Source organism: Phasianus colchicus, chromosome 2, assembly GCF_987193195.1.
Source record: "Phasianus colchicus chromosome 2, bPhaCol1.hap1.1, whole genome shotgun sequence".
Taxonomy (NCBI): domain Eukaryota; kingdom Metazoa; phylum Chordata; class Aves; order Galliformes; family Phasianidae; genus Phasianus; species Phasianus colchicus.
Window position 1 is genome coordinate 53754159 of NC_143437.1, and position 16916 is coordinate 53771074.

General features: G+C 44.1%; 1 protein-coding gene across 3 annotated transcripts; it reads left to right on the forward strand.

The window, feature by feature from the left end:
* Window positions 1-9500: 9500 nt before the first annotated feature.
* CITED2 (Cbp/p300 interacting transactivator with ED-rich tail 2) lies at window positions 9501-11277 on the forward strand. Of its 3 annotated transcripts, none has more exons than XM_031614003.2 (2): window positions 9501-9779; window positions 10341-11277. In XM_031614003.2, exon 2 carries the CDS (start codon window positions 10348-10350, stop codon window positions 11056-11058), a length of 711 nt encoding a protein of 236 aa, XP_031469863.1. In that variant the 5' UTR covers window positions 9501-9779; window positions 10341-10347; the 3' UTR covers window positions 11059-11277. The 3 variants fall into 3 exon arrangements, with proteins under 3 accessions (XP_031469863.1, XP_031469881.1, XP_031469872.1); XM_031614021.2 differs by lacking the exon at window positions 9501-9779 and adding an exon at window positions 9955-10118; XM_031614012.2 differs by lacking the exon at window positions 9501-9779 and adding an exon at window positions 10154-10241.
* The last annotated feature ends 5639 nt before the right edge of the window (window positions 11278-16916 follow it).

A 16916-nucleotide genomic window follows, 5' to 3' on the forward strand; every position in this document is an offset into this window, starting at 1 on the left:
ATAGTTTAACAATCCATGGAAAACTAGTCATAAACTTTTAATATGGCAAAGAGCTTAGTTTACAACCAAAACAGAGAAGACTTAAACATACAGAAAGTAAATAAATAAAAATGCTGGAAACAGTCTTTCAGCTGATGTAAATCGAGTTAGCCCATTAACTGCTGTAATCAGTAAAACTGATTATACGAGTCAGGGAGGTACCACATTGTTGTACAGAAAATAACACGAGTTTTCAAGTTATGAAGTTCAGACTCAGCAGTGTTAAGACAGAAATCCTTCAGGTTTACATTGGTGATGATATGACTGTCTAGGTGCATTGCATTAAAGGTTTGTCCTCTCAGTTGTATGAGCACAAGGAAGTCCTTCTCAAAGTATGGTATTGTTCAGTGCTGGATGCTTTCTGAGTTCTCTGGAAGATATTATTGTTGGCATCGCTAGTAGGCAAATGCCAAATGTACTGTACCAGCAGTTTTTCTGTGCTCTAAGTACCTACATTCAGGCATAATATGTGTGACTGAATTTCAGATATCCTTTCAGCTATTTGTTCTTTCTCAAATCAAGTTCCCTTGTGCTGTGCTAACAAAAAATTGAGCCAGGGATAGCTAGCCATAATACATGAGCTGCAATGAACCTAACATTACAGTTAAAAATAGCATTAATCAGAGCTATACAATCAATTTAAGCCAGTATTAGTCACTGAGCTGTTTGTTTTATTCTGCAAGCTACATAAATATTCCCAAGCAATCAACTAGCCTTGAGAATTTATGCACTGAAGACAATGAATGAAATGTTCATAAAACATTGTAAACTGGCAGGAGTTTTATCCTCAAATATGATGACTTTTAGAAAATCTCTAAATGAAAATGCAGAGTAGGGAATATTTCTCACACTCTTAGAGGAATGTAAGTTAAATGTACACAGTTAGTAGTCTTCCTGCCATGACATCAGAGTGGCAAGGAGGGATATGAAGAGCAGGCAAACGCAGGAGGTAGAAAAATAGACCAAGCACTTTGAGGAAATATTTCACCAAAGATGTTGAAGACAATTTCAGACAAGTGTAAGAGCCCTAACAAATATTCCTTCTATTGTTACACAGCTTTCATACTAGAGAAAAATGTAGGATATTTGTTTCATTGTATGTGGATCTGTAGTCAGGTAAGTTGTTGGATTTAACACTTTCTGTACGAATGGAAATTGGTTATTGGGATATCAGAGTCTGGAGGGAAGAAAGAGGCTATGGATGAGATTATGCAAAGAATTTATCAAAGGACATAACTTCACTATAATGGGTCATAGTTGTTAGACTGTTGCAACTCACTGGATGATGGTTTGTTTTTTTTTTTCAAGAGAGGCAATGTTGCATATAGCTGCAGGATATGGGCTATTTGGAAGGAAAATTGCAGTGATCTTCCTGGGCAAGAGCTATGAGGATTGAAAGTTTGTAAGAATAATTCATCCTGGAGCAGAAAGGAAGCAAGTGCCTCCAAAGAGTCTTGCAGGGGTAATTGGTAAGAGGCACTGGGAGTGGAATATTTAGGGCACAGAAAAGGCAATAGAAGAGAGGGGAGAGTTTTTCTTGGGCAGGAATGAGAGCTTAAGGAGCTGTTGCTGAGAGGTTGTTGGAAAGGAACTTTATTTGGTGTGACATTGAACGTTCCTGGGTGGACCTTGCCTCCGTCGAAGTTGATGGTGATAGCGACTTTCTAAGCGAGATCAAGGGATCAAGGTGGCCAGGGTCGTGAATGGAAAATAGAGCAGAAAACTAAAATATCTTTAAAATATTTTGACATAAATTATCTATGGCCACAGTAATAATACTCATGTATTCACACCAAAAAGGTCGCCGCAAGGCATTTTTTAGGAGGGGGATATTACTTTTCCCATTTTATAGAAAGAAAAAACTAGGCTCTGTTTGAGACTTTCACAATGAAAAAGGAATTTGGGTGCTTAAGACAGAATTTCATTACACTGACAGAAGTGGGAAGGTGGGGGAGAGGAGGGAGAACAAATACTCTGGCTCCTAATCTGTTGATGAAACCACTAACTAGGCTGTTAAAGGTCTTGTTTTCTTTTCTGATTACATATCACCATTTGAATCCATCAGCTTCTCATTTAAAAGGAAAAGAGTGCATGCTCAATTCTAGAGTAATTAGGTAGTGTTGGTGTTATGCACTGAAGCTGTAAAGTGCTAATTTATGTAAAAAGCAACTAGTAATATTATTAGTGCTTGAGTGTGATATCATCAGGCTGACGCACAAGAACAACAGTGTGTGAAAAATCACGTACATCTCCCGTGCCGTCCTAAAAACAACTTCAAGCAAAATTAATCATTTGAAAAAATCACTGTATCATAATTTTACAGAACTCGCATAGCTATGCTTGATCAGAAAACAGCGTTTATCTTTGTGTTTCCAAACGAGGGGCTACAAAACGTGAGTTTTAACTAACTTAAGGAAATCTGAACTATTTTGAACTGTTTTGTTTATGTTTACTTTTCTGGGTCTTCGTTGTTTCTTAGGCATCCGGATGTACACTTTTCGGAGCAAAACGTGAAACATTTCAAAATTAGGTCTGTCATTTTTGAATCCCACAGCCCCCTCCGCCCTCTTCTTCACCCCCCCCCCCCCCCCAAGAAAAAAAAAAAAAAAAAAAGCTTCTTACACAAGTGGAAACAGCATAGGCTGGTGCCAGCCAAAATGAAAGGCTGAGGGAGAACAAGAAGTAATCCACATAGAAAGTGTGTAACTAATCTTGAGAAGAATAACAGCAAGCCTTGTCTGCAGCTAGCACTCAGGGAGGGAGAAGCCTAGATAGGTATCTTACACACCGAGAATGGCCTGTCTGTGTGAGATTAACCCTTGCCACAAAAAAGCCAGCCAGATAAGATACCGCAGCTCCAAAGAAAGACGATGTGAAGTACTGGATTGAGATGAGACCCAACTTGAAACATAAAGCCTCAAAATAGAAGTTTGGATTACAGGCTTTCAACTAAAGAAGTGCAGTGAAAATCCACTGAAAAGATGGGTCCGTGGTGGAATGATTCGTGATCCTTCATGTTTGAAAAGCTTGTAAAAGTAAGCAAAATGGAGAAGGCATATGCAAAAATGCTGAATGCATTGGGAAGGTTTACTTCTTATAAATTCCCCATGAACCGCAGCATATTCTTAAAGGCCTGGAATGAATGTTGCTGCCATCACCACACAGTACACACATTGCAATTATTTAATTTAGGAGAAAAACATAATCAAATCAAAGGAGAAAGTGTAACTGAAACTGCAACTGTCTGCTGACTGTGTGTGACACATGACCAACACCACAGCTGCCTGTAACCCTTTATCATCATCAAGAGGATTGAACTACTTCCCCATTTATTTAAGAAAAATTAAAAGTGCCAAGGATGCTGGAGAAACCTTAGCAACCACGGTGATTATATTATGGAACAAGTTTGCTACATAATACAACACTGTTTCAGCACATACTTGTTTGCTGTTCAGTGAACCCTTGAAGAGCCCCATGGGAGTCAGTATTTCTCCTGTGATTTAGAAAGATTCTGCTGCATGAGGTCCAATGAGCATGCCTAAAGTATGCACTTACTCAAATTGAAATTGTAGCTCAGTACAGTAACAGAACATTTCCATTATAAACATTATGTTAATTTCGCTAACCTTTTATTCATATCAGAAATATTAGAGCCGTGAAGGGAAAACATGGACTTAATCAATGGAATAATACAATCAGATTTCAGATTGGATACTATTAAATTCCAAGCTAGACACTCACACAGCTCAGTGTCTCAAGTGGACTGTCACGCTGTAAAGATGCAACCACCTGGAAACGCGGCCCCATCGTTGTGTTTAAGTTGAATCAATTTGCTCAGTTGGTGGTCTGAGAAGTCAGATTTTGTCACCCTTACTCATACTGAGAAGCATTTTACTTCCTGCTTAGACTCATTGATTTGAAATAAAATATTTGTACACAGATGCAAGAAAATAGGATAACTGTGTGAAATGATCTGCCTAAAAAATGTGACTGGTAATCATATGTATAAATGAACCCTGGACTGGAATTCATATTTGTAATCATAAATCTTTTTTTTTTTTTTTTTTTTTTTTAGAACTCCAATTCATTCTAATAACAAACTTCAATTATTCTGTGGACTTTAAATAAATTACTTGTTAACTACCAGTTCAATTAATTACAGAATGTATGCAATGAACACTTGGGGTGTAATCATCCAGGTCTAATACATACTTAGAAGTATGTACTCTACTTTCTAACAGTTTTTAATTAAATAAAACATTTCATTCTACTTGAACATTTTTAAGAAGCCTTTGTTGACTTAAAGTAATATTATTATTACTTGCCTCAGTGGACAAACGGAACAAAATTATGTTCATACAGCCTCACTTATGACTGCTTTTAATCTCTGTGCTAAATCTGAACCTGGTGTCATTTGGTTTGCTGCAGAAGCTACTACCTACCACTTCCCCAAAGTTACATGAATGTTTTTCTTTTGTAATATCTTTTTATCATTGATGCCTGAAAGTAAAGAGGGTCCAAAAATGTCCAAGCTGGGATTTTGTGTGATAGAATACATTGGGATGATGCTTGATCAGTGATCTGTGCATTTATGAGTTCATTTTTGTACAATTACATCCTCCTGAATCTCTTCATAAAATAATGTTCTTAGTAAGAGTTCTTATTTTTTACAAAACTTTATTTCAAAAAGAATACTTTGCAATAAAATTACACTTATGGATGAACCTCATAGTTAAGTAATCTTGAAGTACTGCACCAAGAGCACATAACAGCAAAATGATGGAACTTGTCATCTTTCCCAAGACTTTCTCACACATATAAGACAATATAGATGAAAGGTGCAAAGCCACATTCATTATCACCATTACAAAAAACCAGCATATTACTATCTTGAGCCATCTAAACAAACAGGAAAAGGTGGGTGGGAGAGAGCAACACAATTTGCATAGCCCGTGTTCCTTAATTTAGAAGACCATTTCGATTCATACATCTTCTGTTCCTGGCACACAAAGATGGATGTAAGACAAGGAAATCTTCAAAGGCATTTCCAAATGGCTCAAAAAGTTCCTTGCTCTGAGTAATTCTTTGTTTTTCGTAAAGATTTGTTGCTAACAAATAGACTGCTAACCACTGTTCTTAGCAGAATAACTACTACCAGTAAACACAGCAATCAATGACATTGTGAAGCCTAGCAAAGGAAAAACGAGCCCCGTGCTGACTGATGGAGATCACACACACTCTGTCTCCTTACATTTCCACCCACTTTTCACACACTACAAGGAACATGGGAACAGATTTTCTTTTGCTTGGACATCTTTCCAGTAATTCCTTCAAATGTGACCCACCACTGGGGTCACCTCCTCCACACCTGTGCTGCTGACCAGTATGCCAGGCACATCACCTCACCTGCAGCATTCCCAAGGAGAGAGGACTGTTGAAACAGGAGGGCTTAAGCTGAGCTCTGTGGAACACCTGGCCAGTGTCTGGAACCAGCTGTGGAGAGCTGTGATGGTTTTAGGATGCTTGTACTGAATGAATTGAACAAAGTTAATTCTATTCATTCTGCCACAGTTTTGGTGCTAGTCAAGCAGCAGATCATTCCTTCCCACCTGGATTCTTGGAGGATCTCATGCCCAGGCCTACAGATAACCTTGTGTCCATCCCAAACCATTAAAGAATAACTGGTCTCTCAATAAATACGTCAGAAAAAGAAATACCTCCTCTAGTCAAAAACTTTGCATTTTTTCCCATAGGCAATAAACTCACTGTTCTGAAAAAAAGGGGGAAAGGCATGCTGACAGACCAAAAAGGATCTCTGTGCTTCCTGGGGACCTATTTGGAACAAAGATGCCGAGTTCATTGTTTTTCCTAGGGATGGGCTGTGAAACAGGCAGCAGCCATGCAGCTGGTGGAGCCTGAGCTGGAGCCGTCCTGCACCACAGTTGCGTCTTCCCTTCCAAGTGCCAAGTGCCCAGGGAAGGGTGGGATTGAAGGAAGCAGTGATGAGGACAGAAGTGAGAGGTGCCAGAAAGTAATGGCTTGTCTTCCAATACAATAGCTTAATCATTTCTACAGAAAGGGCATTTCTTCCAGGATATCATTCTAATATAAAATTTCCTATCAGATAACCCTAGCAGATGTCCTGAATTGGGTTTTCCTGACTGCTTTGTGTCAGCGTGGGAGGGAACACATAGAAACTCACTTCCAGGGGTGATGTGGGAGAAACAAGTCACAGGGAGTTACAGATTACATTTGGAGTTGGAAAGAAAAAAAGAAAAGAAAAGAAAAGAAAAGAAAAGAAAAGAAAAGAAAAGAAAAGAAAAGAAAAGAAAAGAAAAGAAAAGAAAAGAAAAGAAAAGAAAAGAAAAGAAAAGAAAAGAAAAGAAAAGAAAAGAAAAGAAAAGAAAAGAAAAGAAAAGAAAAGAAAAGAAAAGAAAAGAAAAGAAAAGAAAAGAAAAGAAAAGAAAAGAAAAGAAAAGAAAAGAAAAGAAAAGAAAAGGAGAGAGAAGAGAAAGAAGAGAAGAGAAGAGAAGAGAAGAGAAGAGAAGAGAAGAGAAGAGAAGAGAAGAGAAGAGAAGAGAAGAGAAGAGAAGAGAAGAGAAGAGAAGAGAAGAGAAGAGAAGAGAAGAGAAGAGAAGAGAAGAGAAATTAAAAAAAAAAAGAAAAAAAGAAAAAGAAAAAAGAAAAAGGACTTAGAGATCCAAATCTCCCAGAAATTCATTGTTTATTTGGTTCCAGAGGCAGATCCCTAGAACCATATTTATTCAGTTGACTTGAACATTTCCAACGAATATCTGGAAAGACACTGTCTGGGATTATCCTTCTTAATTTTCCTTTTAGTTCCAGCAGTGTTCCAAACTGGAAGGAGTGAGCAGGGCTACAGCCAGAAACCAGGCTCTGTTCCCCTGTGACTTTCTGATATAAAATGTTAACACCCGAGCGAGGACGGTTTTTCCTTGCTTTTCTATTGCTGTGTTTAATCGTTCTCAGTGGTTCTTCCAGAATGGGCACAGCAATCGCTTTCTGATTTCAGCTGTACTCGAGGTCCTCGCTGAGGAGTACATCTGTGAGCTCTGCTGCTCCATCCTCACCCTGCCCACTTCCTGCATTCTCCAGCCATGCACTGCCTTTCTTGTTATTTGACTGAAGAGCCAATTCAGGTATGCAGATGCCTTTGTAGACTATGGGTGACAGGATAGCTTTAAATAAACTTGGCTCAAATCAGGAGTGGCATGCATGAGATCCAGCTTGCTACCAGCTCCATGATGATGGTCTCATGCTTTGTCCTGCATTCCCTTAGCTGCCTGTCACCAAGTCTTCCAGCCATTTCCTGGAAAGCAACCAGTTGATTGTTCCTATTGTGCTACGGCCACAAACCAGTAACAATGAAAACATGTCTTGTATCACCCTGCTGAGCTTTATCTCGACACACTGCAGCCCCTGATGAAGAAAGCTCCATCATGCCTGCTTCACTGCACGTGGGCTGTAAATACCTGAAGATGTGTTTTGTATGAGTGAGGTGTCACAAAGGCTCTGACATGCCTTCTATTGCTTCTGGCAGTCTCTTGCCAATTCTCCATAACTCACTTTGGCATCTGATACCAGCTTCCAACATCTGACAGCTGAAAATAGGAAAGGGCATTTGCAGGGCTGTGATATGATGTGTGCTTGGCTTTAAAAAGGATCCAAAACTCAAAGCAAGGGAGAGCAAAAAGGCATACCGATATCACCATGGATATGTGACATTAAACAAACCACTTGTCATGATACACAGCTGACAACTTGCCAAATGGAGCAGGATCCTCTTATTATTCATTGTTTTGCCCTGTAAAACCTACACAACTATGAGAAAGAAAAACCTCCAGAAAGGTAGTGTCACTCTTCTGACCTCCCTGGGCCAGACTGGAGGTCCCGCTGAACAGCTTCTCCCAAAAGTGTACCTACTCAACATGCATCAGAAGAGCAAAACACAACTTTGTGATGACATCCTAAGTAATCCCTGCAGGAAAGAGATCTGCAGGGTGAGGTCACTTCCTCAAGGTAACTTTGGAACTCAAGGCACTCCCTTTCCTCCCAGGGCTTTAATTCCATCCTTGCCATGCATCTCAGCTGGGGTTTGAGTGGAATATTCTTCTGGCGCCTTGTATGTGTGAGGACTGCAACAGCCATGCAGGGATTTACTCTTCACAGAATCGTGGAACTGTAGAATTATAGAATATCCTGAATTGGAAGGGACCCATAAGAATAATCGAGTGGAATTCCTTCCTCTGTCTCCATCACAGAAAAGAGAGGTGGAGCTGCTGCTCTTCCTTAATTTGCTGTGGCCAGGTGAGGGTCTCATCCACACAAAAGGTGGTAGGAGGGCTGCCATATGGCCCGAACTTCCTAGTGATCCCTGTGGCCTTTGCTGACATCCCCTCCCCAGAAGTACTTGTGCACCTCTTAGACTGCTGTGTCCTTGTATAGTACATGGAGGAGCAGAAGCTCCAGCTCAGCCTCCACGATGGCTGCTATGACTTCAAAAGAGGAGCGAATGATCCCTCCTGTCTGGGAAAGGGTGTTCATGTGGGCACCCAAGAAGGAAAAGCAGAGAGGAGAAAGTCGGGTGAAAGCTGAAATCAAGTCAACGTCCAGCTCTCCCCTGCAGCAGGCCACCCACATCCCACAGCATCTGTGTACTCCTCCAGCACAACAGCCCTCCAGAGCAGGGTGGGTTTGGAGCAGAGGTGCCCCGTGCAGGACTGCTGCTCTAGAGGCAGTTGGGGCACACTTGTCCCTCTAGGGTGGCACGGGGCAACCTGTGACAGGAGGGGCAGAGGACATGCTAGCCAGGACGGTCATATTCACAAAGCATTCACCCGCATTATCTACGTTCTTTTTTCCTTCTCCATTCTACGAACATGGATCGTAAGCAAGAAAATGGGCATCACCAGATGGGCACCCGCCCCGCACACCCAAGGTGGCTGCTACACTGTGGGGCTACGCGGGTACGGAGGGAAGCCGGGAGGGAGAGATGCGGCACCGCGGCTATGAAAAAAGGTGGATCTCGGATCTCGCCGCCGGGAGAGGCGCCGGCCCGTGGGAGCGCCCACGCGCGTCCGCGTCCGGGGTCGGACACCTGCACGGCGGAGGCCCGGGAGGGTCGCGGAGCGGGGCCTCTTTGAGAGCGGGCGGCGCTGCCTTAGCGGTCGGGCCCACGCGTGTCCGCGGCCGTGCGGTGCCGGTGGGCAGCGCCCTCCTCTGTGGCACTGCCGGGGCTGCGCTCCCCGCCGCGGAGCCCCGCTTTGTTCCCGGGGGAGCCCACAAACACACGTGTCGGCCGGGCAGGGGGAGTGGGGCCTCTGGATGCTGTCCTGCGTGGCTCTGCGCGTGTATGTGTCCCTGCGTGTGTGTGTATGTGTGCGCGCTGGGTGTTGGTTGGTTTTCGTTGGTTTTTGTTTTTTTTTTTTTTTCCCCTCGCTTGCTCCAGGTTTTACTTCTGGTTGCCTGTAAGGGTTTTGCTCCTCCCTTCTGAAATCCTATATTAGCTGTGGCCAAAGCTGGGTAAGAAACACAGCTCATTGTTGGCAAGTGCCGATGAGCCTCGCAGAGGAGTGAGGAGCGGCGCTGGGGCTGCGGCAGAGGCAGAGCCCCGCCGTCACGTCAGCCCGGGAGAGGAGGGCAGCGCGCTCTATGCGGGGTGACTGCTGCTGACTGATTTCACCGCCACTTTTGAAGGGAAAGAAGAAAGCAGCCGGGAGGTGAGTGCGGAGGTTGGGCAGCTGCTGCGCTGCGTCCCTTTTGTGTACGGCAGCAAAAATGCGACCGCTTAAACACGCGAGAAAAGGTGCTCCTCGACTGCGCGGCTTAATCTCCTTATCTGTGCCTCGCGGTGTCTGAATTTATTTCTTTTTAATTGGGACTTAATTCCAAAAGTTGCTGACAGCGGCGGGGTGGGACTTCCCGGTTCTTTGCTCGCTCTCCGCAAGTTGGTGGAGCGCCTTAGAACCAACGCCGCTTGTGACACACGGGGGGCTCGGGAGGCGCGGGGCCGCCGTCCGGGAGGAGGCGGCTGTGCCGGGTGCCGCACTCCGCCGATGGTGCGCACAAGTTGGAGCGGGCGGGCGCGCCGCGCCGCGCACCGGCTGAGCGGAGGGGAGAGGGGCGTTCGCAGGGCGGGCGCCGCTCGCGGTTCTCCCTTTGTACTCCACGGTAGAGACGCGGTAGGGAGATTCCCCCTGGAAGGAGGACGGCGAGCGGCGCGGTGGCTTTCCTCGGGCCGGTGGTCGAGGGGCGTTCTCTTTAACACGCTCGCTTTCCAGGTGGGAGATGGCGGAACACATGATGGCCATGAACCACGGGCGATTCCCCGACGGCGCCGGCGGGCTCCACCACCACCCCGCGCACCGGCTGGGCATGGGGCAGTTCGCCGCCCCCCATCACCACCAGCAGCAGCAACAGCAGCCGCACGCCTTCAGCGCCCTGATGGGAGACCATATACATTACGGAGCGGGCAATATGAACGCGAGCGGCGGGGTCCGGCACGCCATGGGGCCGGGCGGCGTGGGCGGGGGGCACCCGGCCGGCAACATGCCGCCCCCCGCCCGCTTCAGCGGCTCCCAGTTCATGGCCCCCCCCGTGGGCAGCCCGGGAGGGCAGCTGAGCGCCAGCATGCAGCTGCAGAAGCTCAACAACCAGTACTTCAGCCACCACCCGTACCCGCACGGCCACTACGTGCCGGACTTGCACCCCGGCGGCCACCCGCTGAGCGGCGGCGGACAGCATTTCAGGGACTGCAACCCCAAGCACGGCGGCGGAGGCAGCGGCTTGCCGCCCGCCGTGCCCCACGTCCCCGCGGCGATGCTGCCGCCCAATGTCATAGACACTGACTTCATCGACGAGGAGGTCCTCATGTCCTTAGTCATCGAAATGGGGCTGGATCGCATCAAGGAGCTGCCCGAGCTGTGGTTGGGACAGAACGAGTTTGACTTCATGACGGACTTCGTTTGCAAACAGCAGCCCAGCAGGGTGAGCTGCTGATTCATTTCCAACAAACAAAGGACTTTCTAGCGGTGCGAGTGAAAACATTCCCCCCGACGCGGTGTCTCACTTTTCGCTGCCCGAAAAGGTGAGAATCTGGAAAGCAGAGTAAACTATGCGCTTGCGTAAACTCTTTTTTTTTTTTTTTTTTTTTTAAATTGCTGCCACTTCTTATTTTTGTAGCCTCGACATTCACGTGTCCTCCCCCCCCCCCCCCCCCCCCCCTCGCCCCTCCCTCCCATCCTTCCCCCGTCCCCCCGGGGATCATTCCCATCGAACTGTGCCTTTGGGCGCTGTTTGCCCCCTTCCACTCTCCTGGTTTCCTCGCAGGAACGTGCCCATCACTCCCACCGTGCTGAACAGATAGATGTTAATCTCGGCAAACTGCTTGATCTTGGGGATTTTGGTAAACGACGGTTTCCAATGACTCGAGCTGCATTTAAATTCTGAGGGAACAGGGAAAAAGGCATTCGTTGGTTGCATGAACTTTGAAGGGCAGATACTACTGCACAAATGCTGCCATCTTGCTTAATTTTTAACTATGCATCGCAGTGCAGGCTAATGAATACATTATTTTCTTTTATTTTTCGGATATGCTAAACTGGAAGCTTAGCAGATGTGGGCCAAACCTTTCCGGATCAGAACAAGTAATACTGTTACTTAGAGTCTGCTGCCCATTCCCCCTCCCCCATATGTACAGACAATAATATGGTGTGGATGGAATGCTGACTAGTGGCAAACATTTCACAGGTCTTCTTTCTCTTTTTTTTTTTTTTTTTTTTTTTTTTTTTTAGTTCTAATTATTTTCTGTCTTCAGCATTTTGACACTGTGCTAATATAGTTTATTCCGTACATGAAAAGATACTACTGTGTTGAAAGCTTTTCAGGAAATTTTGACAGTATTTTTGTACAAAACATTTTTTTGAGAAAATATTGTTAATTTATTCTATTTTAATTTGCCAATGTCAATAAAAAGTTAAGAAATGCTTTAGTTTTTCTAGAAGTCATTTACCACTATTTTTCTTTAAAACTCCCCCCACTGTCCCTGGTAAGTAGAGCATCTCTCTGTAGTACCATGTCGGTGTTCAAAAAGACATTCCAGGATATAAGGTACACTGCACCTCTATGTATGTCATGGTGAACTCGGTAGGTGAGCGGGATTTAAACATACTTACAGCATACAGCCTCATACGTAGCATTGTAATATGCCTGTCAGTGTGGTTTTATGAAATACAAAGTTGCTGAGATGCGACTTTTTTTGTGACTTGCCAACATACTTGCTTTAAATGTAGTTGTCCAGAGTTATGATGCATAAAGTATTTATTATATTTATCTATTAAACTTGTAATTTTATAAATCCGCTTTCATTTATATAGTAGACTTTTTTTTTTTCTTTTTGTATATTTATTATCTCATCTGAAGGAACTACTTTGAAAGATTGTTTGACAGATAATAACTTGTTGTAACTTGGGGAAGGAGGGTGGTGGGCTTCCTCCTCTCCCAGAGAGGGTTAACAGAGGGGAGCGCAGCTCAGATCTGCATCACGTCAGCACTGACCTCATTCCATTCCTAGAGACTTAGGAAGAAGCTAGTGTATTTTAAATACCATGGGATATCTGTCACCCTTTCTCCCATAGAATTGCTACTGCCTAACCCCACTGAGACAAATCCATAAGTATCCACTTTAAATATTTGGGAGAGAAAAAAGGCCCCTTTTTGTAGGGCAGATGACATCTTGCTCCTCCATTGCCAACTGTTGCAGACTTCTGCCCTCACTCCACCTTTGGCAAAGCTGACCTGTAAGTTATTGCTTCAGAGAGGACTGCAAGACCAGGCCTTGGTAATACACACATTCCCATTAACTTCCCAAATTCAATACAGGTATGATGCCTCCATGCTTTCTTCTTGTTTAACTTTTTCAACTTTTTGTTCTGAGTTTATTAGGAAGAAGAGCAATGTGGTGGAGGTGGTCAAAGTTTAAACTTGGGCACATAAACAGGGGAGGACATCACTGCACCACAGGAGTGCAAACAGCAGAGTTTTTAATCCAGTGGGGAAAATAAACTGATTACTACTGATAAAAACTGTCCCAGCTGGCAAGTAAAGTGCTATTTGGTTTTCTTTGCCCTATATGGACAAGAAGGAGTTAATATGTTTTATGATGGTAAGGGGGGGAAAAAAAAAAAGTGCTATAATATTAACAAAAGTAGATATAAGGAAGTGAACACTTCTGGGAAAATCTGATGATAACATGGTCCTAGCAGTTGATAACAGCTCACTGTTAGACAACCCAAGAGCTTAAAAATGAAGGCCGGTTCCAGCCAGCACTTGCTCATGTTGTGCTGCAGCAAACTGAACATCAAATGGGGGTATTTAAAATAACATGAGTGTTTAAAAGAATACAGGTGTACTTCACCCAACTTGCCACTATATAAATCCCTTTTCTATGCTAAGGCTGTTTGATCTGCACACATTGCATTGCGTTCTTCTGTAGAGCTCTGGAGAGTATCTTCTGATTCTGATCAACTTCTTACAGAGCAGATCATCAAATTATGGGCATATCAACCAGCATCAATGTTTAAATCCCCTACATTCTCCCAAAATAAAAAGAGATATTCCCACTTATATTATGAAGTACTTTTGCTTCATAATGTTGGTTAAGCAAAAGATTCTTCACAGTTGAGACATCATTACTTAAGTCGTAGAATCACTGAATGGCTTAGGTTAGAAGAAACCTTAAAGGTTATCCAGTTCCAACCTCCTTCACCATGGGTAGGGCTGCCCCCCACCAGCTCAGCAGGCCAGGGCTCCATCCAACCAGGCCTTGAGTGTTTCCAGGGATGGGGCACCACAACTTGTCTGGGCAGTAATGCCAGCATCTCACCGCTCTGAGTTGAGAATCTCAACATCTAATCTAAATCCTTTTCCAGGAACAGGCAGTTTCACAGGCATACTGGCAAAGCCTATTGGTGTACAACTCCGTAAAACTCCCGAGAGCTGCTGAAGCCACTGAAGGCTCTGGTGTTGGGCTAGGCATTGCCAAGGATTTTTGCAAATTCTCAAAAGTAGACCTCGGGGAAATATGCAAAACAATCATTTTGCCTATATTGTCCCTTAATTTCTAATGAAGAATCACATCCCAGGGGATATCACAGTTCTGTATATTCTTATGCATAATACCATCTTCTGAGCAATATTGGGGGCCTGACCCTCATCTTCCTGAGCTGAACCCCGTGGTAATGCTCCCAAAGGCAAATGCAGCTGAAACAGCAATGGGCCTTCGATTTGATCCTATATGGCTTACAAATAAGTTAAAATAATTTATATTTTGAGCAGAGTGATCAGTGAAAAACACACAATGACCCAGTTCTCCAGCTACCGTCAGACACTGGCCAATGACGCTGCAGCCCTGTGTCCCATTAGGTTGCTTTTAGCACAGGAAACTTGACCTCTGTACTTTGGCTGTTTTTCAAGAACTTCGAACATGGTACATGAGATCTGCTCCTCTTTAAGCCACGTCCATAAATAGCCACACTGCTTTATTCGGTACGGAGATCAGCCTTAAGCCTCCCCGCCACGCAAGACACGCTGGTTGGAAAAAGAGGTGCTGATGTACGCCATCCTCAGCCTTATTCCGCCGGGTCTGAAGAAAGTACGGAAAGCTGCCGGGCAGGGTGAGGAAGCACCGTTCCCACTGCGGCCACAGCTGGACGTCGGGCCCGGGGATACTGGGGGCACAGAGCACGGCCCCGCCAGAGCACCTGCGCGGGGCGGCGCGGCGGCACTATGGCGCCCCCCTGTGGGAGACCGCCGGCCCTGCGGGCGCTGCCCGGCTCAGCGCTACGCAGCCCGAGGGGATGCGGGGCCTCACGAAATTTCTTATTGTGGCTTTTAGAAGAAGAGCAAACCAACCTCGGGGGGAAAAAAAAAAAAAAAAAAAAAAAAAAAGCCTGTTGGTCGCAGGTTTTATTTAAAAACAAACAAGCAAAACCGGAAAAACAAAACAAAACAAAAAAACCAACACCGTTATATAAACAAGGATTATTCCCTGCTTATCTTGTCGTGCAAAGGGGATTGGAAAATTCCAACATCTGGATTTGTAGAGTTCCTTTCATTTGTTTCTTTTTTTTTACTTTTTTTTTTTTTTTTTTTTTTCCCCTAGAGATGTTTTCCACACACCAGATTCAACAGAGAACTTGGGTGCAAAAGCTCTGTGGATCACTGGTGATGGGCTAAAGGTGTGGCACGTATCAGTGGTGCCACATGTTAATACTTCCTGATGGCATGAAGCATTTCTGCAGCTCCTCCTGGCTGTGTGGCCCAGTGGGACCTAACATGGGGCTGGTACCAAATGGCCCATTTCCCCCTTGAACTGGAAATTTTGCAGGACCTAGAATGGGCAGGGGCATGGAGAGAGTGGAGGTGGTGCCAGAAAAAGCAGTTCTCATCCATGATCTTACTGCTATCCTTCTTGAAGCCTTCATTTCCTCCAAAATGCTTTACTGAGGGGCTATCACAGACAGGAATAAGAAGTGTCTGTGTTACAGATTTGGACTATGTGTACTGACCTTAACATGATCTATTTCTATATCATCACTCTTAGGCATAGAAGTGTGAACAAGGACTATGTGACATTGGCAGGAACTGTTTAAGTGACAATTTATATTTATTTTTTTAATATTCAGGCAAGTATATTAGATAAAACTGTGTGTGCATTAAAGCTAAGCTGAGGAATCAATGAGGAACTCATGGCAGCAGCATTTTCTCAGGGTTTCCTGGATTCCAAGTGAATCATGTTGTCAGTACAGAGGAGGTGTTTCATATCTCTTCTTCAAATATATTTACACATTTCAATATGGTGCCACTATTGTGCTCACGCACAAGAGAAAGCTGAGTCCCAGTAACTGCAACGATAATGAGATACATCAAATGACTGAACAGATGAGCCACTGTTATGGTAGGTTCTCTGTTATTTGCCTCATTTTAGAAGGAAATTTGCAGCAGCAGGTTTTTAATAGAGAAGGATCAGGTATTTCAGTCCCAGTCCATCTGCTGTGCCCTCCCCCTCTTAAAAAATTACACAGGGGCAATCTGATCACAAACCTGAAGCAGACTTTTTCAGACACATCTTTAGCATACTTAAAACAAGTAAAGTTTTTTTTCCAGCTGATCACTTCTCTCACCTTTTTCTTTCAGCAGGACATTTTGTTATTTTGATATACCACAAAGTTCATCTGGCAATATATTCCCTATTTTATCAAGAATAAAGTAAAATAAAATAAACTTTCAGAACTGTTAAGCTCCTAAAACTCTAGTTGAAGACAATAGAACAAGTACAAAGCACCTCTTGATCACAGAAGCTAAATATTTAGCAGATGCTCTACACAAGGAGATCTTGGAGCTGCACCTACTTATCTGCAGTTCTGACACTGAGCCTCCTAACAATTGCTCTCTGCATGTGATCCCACAGCCTGCTTAGCAAACATGAGTACACTGCCGGGGAGAGGGTGGAGTTGTTGAAAGTCTTTACAACGTCTTATCTGCTGCTATTTAAACAGAAGTAACAGAGAGGATTTCAGATTTCTCACTCGCTTTACCAGAATAAGTACTTAAAGGCTTGCAACTCAAAATGTTTTTTCTTCCAGCAGCATTATTTAGTCTAGTAATCAATATTATCTCTGTCTACAAACACGTCTTCCATCAGCTTTGAATAAAGTAATGTATGTATTTTGAAGGCAGGAGTGGATTCCTGGAATTTTCCAAAGACAAATCATTGCACCAAGCCTCTGCACGCACCTGTTTTGTACAGAAGCTAAATAGTGATAATTTGGGTTGCTCTGAGGTAGGGTGCTGGGCTG

Bases quoted from the DNA above. Each gene is read 5' to 3' on its own strand.
- CITED2 (XM_031614003.2), top strand. From the start codon at position 10,348: ATGGCGGAACACATGATGGCCATGAACCACGGGCGATTCCCCGACGGC.